This window comes from Xenopus laevis, chromosome 2L (genome assembly GCF_017654675.1).
Source record: "Xenopus laevis strain J_2021 chromosome 2L, Xenopus_laevis_v10.1, whole genome shotgun sequence".
Classification (NCBI taxonomy): Eukaryota; Metazoa; Chordata; class Amphibia; order Anura; family Pipidae; genus Xenopus; species Xenopus laevis.
The window spans coordinates 44457200-44463119 of NC_054373.1; the positions used below are offsets into that span (position 1 = coordinate 44457200).

General features: G+C 40.0%; 1 protein-coding gene across 2 annotated transcripts in view; it reads right to left on the reverse strand.

Annotated features, from left to right (window-relative positions):
* Nucleotides 1-819: 819 nt before the first annotated feature.
* Nucleotides 820-5920, reverse strand: part of rps6ka3.L (ribosomal protein S6 kinase A3 L homeolog) — a 71280-nt gene continuing 66179 nt past the window's right edge. For both annotated transcript variants that reach the window (NM_001090753.1, XM_018244938.2), the window contains 5 exon segments: nucleotides 820-1833; nucleotides 2555-2695; nucleotides 3858-3975; nucleotides 4158-4234; nucleotides 5793-5920. The exon segment at nucleotides 5793-5920 is cut by the window's right edge and continues 34 nt beyond it. In NM_001090753.1, coding sequence (NP_001084222.1) covers nucleotides 1708-1833; nucleotides 2555-2695; nucleotides 3858-3975; nucleotides 4158-4234; nucleotides 5793-5920 — 590 coding nt within the window. In that variant the 3' untranslated portion in view covers nucleotides 820-1707.

A 5920-nucleotide genomic window follows, 5' to 3' on the forward strand; every position in this document is an offset into this window, starting at 1 on the left:
AAAACCCTCCACCTTTTGTTTATGGGCATAAAAGCATCATGTTTAATGGCACATGGGTCATTTATCCCACAGGGACTTCAGACAAAATAAACACTCCAGTAAGCCTGTGCCCCTTCTTTTTGACTTTTAGGGTAAGGGCACATGGGCAGATTCAGGGAGATTTCGTTGCACGGTAACTAATCGCCTCTTCTTCTACCTTCCCGCCGCGGCAACTTCTGGTGACTTTGGAAAAGGAAGCACCGTGCCATCCCGCTGGCTATTTTTTTTTTTTGCCCCAAAGAAGAGGCGATTAGTCGCTGGGGGACCAAATCTCCCCGAATCTGCCTGTGTGACCTTACCCGTTTGCACCCGGAATTCACATTAGAGTATTATGAGGCAGGTAACGGTCTGCACAAGCATGAAATTTCCATGAAAGTCAAGGGGAAGCAGCACAAAGGCAGTCGAGTGTTTATTGCCCAGATTAAAATCCCCAGCAGAGAAACTGCCCCATGAGACATAGAACTCAAAAGATCCACAAAAGGACTGCTGGTCTTATAAACAGTTCATCTCATAAGTAATGTGAAACCTTGCTAAGTTTTGGCAACGTTCTTCTGAGAACAAGTGATTTTCATTAGTACAGGTGCTGACAATCCTTTTTCTCCCGCCATCAGGCACTGACAAACAGGTTCTGTTGTTAAAGGTTGTCCCTTAATGCACAAAGCAGAATAGGTGAAACTGCTGTGTCTGATCCAGTGGCCTGCTCATGCACCCTGTAAGGGAACTAAAGTGCTCTGAAACCCTTGTAATGCACGGCTGATTTAAAAGTGGATTACTGAACCATATATTTATATATATTTATGGTTGTATGCATCATTTTCAATCCAAGAAACCGTAAAAAATAAAATAAAAGCAAAGAAGCAAAGTCTGAAAGTGGAAGGTTACTGATCTACAATCCCAAAAAGACACATAATAAAGTCAAATATACACCTAGTACTGCTTGCTGGAGGCATAATGCTTGAACTTATTGCAGTTTGAAAGCTATTCTGGCAGTCTTCCCGCAGTTACATGCGGGAGTCGCTTCTCGTTGCTGATCTAGGTCGTGATACATTCATGAGAAATTCCACAGTTGTAGTTCTTTTCTTTTACAGACAAGTCCACACAATCATTCCATGACTATATCTTATTGTGTATTAAGACAAGGCAAAGATGATCAATCTAATAAGAATAAAAAAAAAACAAAAAAACAGATGTATATTGGCAAGAAGTTTCACTTGAAAGTTGAATCTGCCAGAAGCAAGTGCAGAAGGCTGAGTGGCATGTTGTATAAATCAATTTAAGGAACAAAAGAGTCGAGAGTATGCAAGTGCTCAAATAAAAAAAAGTGAACCTAGAACCTGTTACGTTGGAGGACTACAAATACTTCTTATAAAACGAATGCTGTTCAGCGTTGAGATTTATTGGTTTGTTTCATTTTCAGTGTATTCTTCAGTTGCAGAGGTGAATAATCTGTTGCATTCACCAAAGGACAGTTCCATTTTAGAGACGAAAGTCCCCGGCACAGAACTTACTGAGAACAGAGACAAAAGCAGCAGCATTGATTATGAGAGCCGGCAGAGACGGTGAGCATTTGCTTGCCGGAGTGTCTTTATGATATGTGCTTTCACTGTTGGCTTTTTATTGTGCTGTGAATCTTCAGCTCCAGGTTGCTCTTACTAGATGACGTGACTTTCACAGGGCAGTGGAGGTAATCTTCTTTACTCCCCTCCTCTGAGCCAGAGTAGAACGACCAACAGGTGCCAGTACTGGAGACATTGGATTAAGGTTCAAGGCAGAATAAGTTGCTGCCATGGCTCCCTGCATTAAATACAAAGGTGTGAGAACGTTATGAAATATAATCATGTTAAAATGTAGTGCTGTATTTGTTTCTAAAACCAAGCAAAATGTGCACATATACGTAATATACGAATATGGTCATTTATTATTAGGAAATCTTTATTTTAAAGCATTGACAAATTCCTCTGTGCTCCAACACTATTGTATTGAGAAGGGTGGGGGCAGTTACCCTTTGTGTTCAACCATTGTTGGTCAAATGCTTCTGTTGCACACATTTATCATGTGTTTATCATCCTAACTGGAGGAGAGAAAAATAATCATTTTGATATGTATCTGTTCTATATGAGGCTGAAAACGCTTTGCCAAAATAATGGAAAAGGTATGAGAAGAATGTACGATTTTCATGTACTTTATATTCCAGTAAAGCAATTTCAATCGATATCAATAGGAGAGATTTTAATGCTTTATCAATATGCAATTCTGCTTCTACATAACCTGCTGAAATGTCTCAAAATGGAATTATGTTCTGCTAAGTAATATTTTATGATTTTATATTGCTAGATAATGAACTTGCTTAAGTGCAACAGTCTACTTAAATGGATTCATTCTTTCAACTTGGACAGAAGCCTTGGATTAAATGGAACTAAAGGAAGTATCTGCAAGCAAGTGCAAGCTTAGTCGGCAACCGGTTGCACCTATTAACCTATAAGGCTGGTGTAGTAGAAGGAAAATGCTACATTACCTTTACTAGATGTGGAGCATCTTGTCTGTTCAGCTGAAACTGAGGCAGCTGGTCACAGTGTACTATCCAGGGGTGTTTAAGGACCTGGGCTGCAGTTAATCGTTGATGTGGATCCACATGAAGCATCTTTGAAACTAGGTCCTGTGGTTAGTATATATATATATAAAAAAAATGAATATCTTTTGCAGCATTTCTAGAAATAGACTAACAAAATTAACATCTTTATCCTTCATAATGGAATCTAGAGGGTATTAGGGCCCACGTCACACCCATTGTCCTTACAGGGGACCCACAGTATCAAAACCATTTTCTGCCTGTAGCTGACTCCCATATAAATGGGAAGCAGTCACAGAGGTAGAGAGGGATGTCTTTCATTAAAGTGATTGTACACAGGAGGACCTTAGAATAAGTAAAATCAATCACACTGAGATCAAGAACAAGTGACTTAACTGCATATTTAGGACAGAGAACAAACTTGGCACCAGGGCCTGAACTAGGGGTAGGCAGAAGAGGCAGCTGCCTAGGGCGCAATAATAAAGGGGCGATGGGCAGTTACCTCTGAAATTGTCTTGCCTACCCCTAGCCGGGTTCGCACCCCTTACTCCACTCCCTCGTGTCACGTTCTCTTCCCCTGCCCTATGTCGGTTCTGCTCCCCTCCCCGTCTCGTTCCACTTCACTCTCTCCTTTTTTGAGCACGCAGACTAGGAGGCGCGGTGGCCGGCCAGGTTGCCTTGGGCGCCCGGACGGCCTGGAACCGGCCCTGCTTGATATAGCTATTGACCTAAGCTATATCAAAAACCGAATTCCAGTTAGTAGGCTAGACTTCATCAGGTTTTATTATTAACTGTAAACTTAAACATTATAATCAATGCTGAATGTTTAAGGGGGATATCTGTAGAACAATATACACAATTCAGTGTTGTGTATCTGTGAAGTTAGATTAAGATTAATTATGCTTAATAACATTATGTTATTATAATCGGAGTGCCTGTACACTAAAAAAAAAAAAAAAGGACTACATTGGGGCCAGCCGCAGTTAGCATTAGGGATTCACTGAATCCAGGATTCAGTTTGGAACTTGGCCTTTTTCAGCAAATGCAATGAAACCACTTTTATAACATGGAAGCCAGTATCCTAAAGGCACCAGATATCACTGTGTACTGGGCAAGAAGGCAATTTATTCTTCTTAGTGGCAATGGCAGTTTCTTAAAGCTGCAACTCCGTCTGGGAAATTGTTGTAATGTTGCAACACACTGCAGCAGCTAAGGAATGCGGAGTAAACTGATCTGTACACAAACTGACCTTGGCGATATCTGAAACAGAATTCCAATAGCCGCCACTAAGAGAGAACTTTCCACTTCCTATTCTTGCTAGGATTTCTTCTGGTGTATCTTCTGGCCCGTTTGCAAAAGGAGTGTATCTGAAATATGAAGAAAATATACAGTATGACAAATAGCAGTAATCATATAAAAATGTGCTTGTATTGGGCCCAAGAGCAAGTAATCGAACTGGACAGTGCCTTCACTCTTGTTTAATAATACCTACACATATTTTACATATATTCCTGTGATTTTTAAAGGTTGTAGCATTATGTTCACTTACCCTGTCAGCATAGTATAAAGCAGCACACCCAGACTCCATATGTCACATGCTGCATCATAGCCTTGACGCTTTAACACCTAAAAGGGAAAAAATTGAGAATATAAAAACAAGCCTAGTTCAGCATTATTCTAAGTATTTATATGCAATTCAATGTGTTCAGCAAACAATCCCATTTCATAGATAAGGTATGAATTACGCATGAATGTCATGCTGATATGATGTAACATCAGCACTAAGCACCTGTTTATCACTTCTCCCAAAAGAAGGAGCTCTGTGAACATATTACAGCTATTTGAAGCGATGAAGGGTTATATAAAGCAAACTATGAAATACAGCTTGGCCTGTTTTTATTTTCTTCAAACACATTTTTAATAAAAAATTACACACTTAATGCTGAAGGAATATAAGCAAAGAAAGATAAATATCCAAAAATGAAATAATAAAGTACATAAACTTTCTTCCTCTAGATCAGTGATCCCCAACCAGTAGCTCACAAGCAACATGTTGCTCACCAACCCCTTGGATGTTGCTCCCAGTGGCTTCAAAGTAGGTGCTTATTTTTCCAGTTCCTTTTTGGTGGCAAGTTTTTGGTTTCATAAAAACCAGGTTTACTACCAAAATGAGCCTCCTGTAGTCCACCATTCCACATAAGGGCTACCAATAGCCAATTACAGCCCTTATTTGGCACCCCTCCTGGAACTATTTTCATGCTGGTGTTGCTCTCAAACTTTTTTTTTTACATAAAAAAAGGTTGGGGGACGCCTGCTCTAGATTATACGTGAAAGTAAACACAGTGGAAATAGCATTTAAATGCAGGTATTGCTTCTTATAGGAGCCTAAATAAAGATACTGTTAAACTGAGACTTTCTCTTCTGATTGTCTTTCCTTCAAATTATGGTAGAGAGTTTTATAGATTCCCCCCCTTTATCTTGAGTCCATATTATTTATAAATATGTTCCAAATGTCAAAACGAAGAGTCTATTTTAACTTGGCCTGTTACAGACAGATTTACTCTATGACTTGGTGGGCAGTGGTAATATAACTAAACAGATCAGAGAATTTCTTACTAGTTACATTAAGGGGCAAATTCATCAAGGGTCGAATTTCGAGGGGGTTAAATCCCTCGAAATTCGACTGGGGAATAGAATCGAATAGGCAATTCGGGCGAATTTACGCGCTGGCGAATAGTCGAATTGGCGAATATTCGCCAGGTGAATAGGCGCTCGATTGAATATTCGCTCGAAGGATTTTCATTCGATCGAATGCCTTTTTATTCGATCAAAAACTTGGAAAACAAGCCTATGGGACTTTCCCATAGGCTTTTAAAGCAATTCGGTAGTTTTTAGGTGGCGAAGTAGGCAGTCAAAGTATTTTTAAAAGAGACAGTACTTCGACTATCGAATGGGCGAATAGTCTCAGCGTTTTTGCGCTCGATCCAGTACTTCGACTATCGAATGGCGAATAATCGCAGCGTTTTTGCGCTCGATCTATTCGAATCATTCTACTCAGGCGCATTTACGCCAATTCGATAGTCGAGGAGCACAAAAAACTACTCCAAATACGACGTTTTTTTACTTCGAATCATTCACTCGAAGTTAGTGAATCACCCCTAACTGTGAGGGTTGGATAAATTACCTCAGGGGCCACAAAATTTGCAGTGTAGCATGGAGTCATAAGCAAACCATTTTCTGCCCTGAGTTGCTTTGCAAAGCCGAAGTCACAAATTCTAATAGACTCAGGGTTCCCAGACTCATCCACATAAA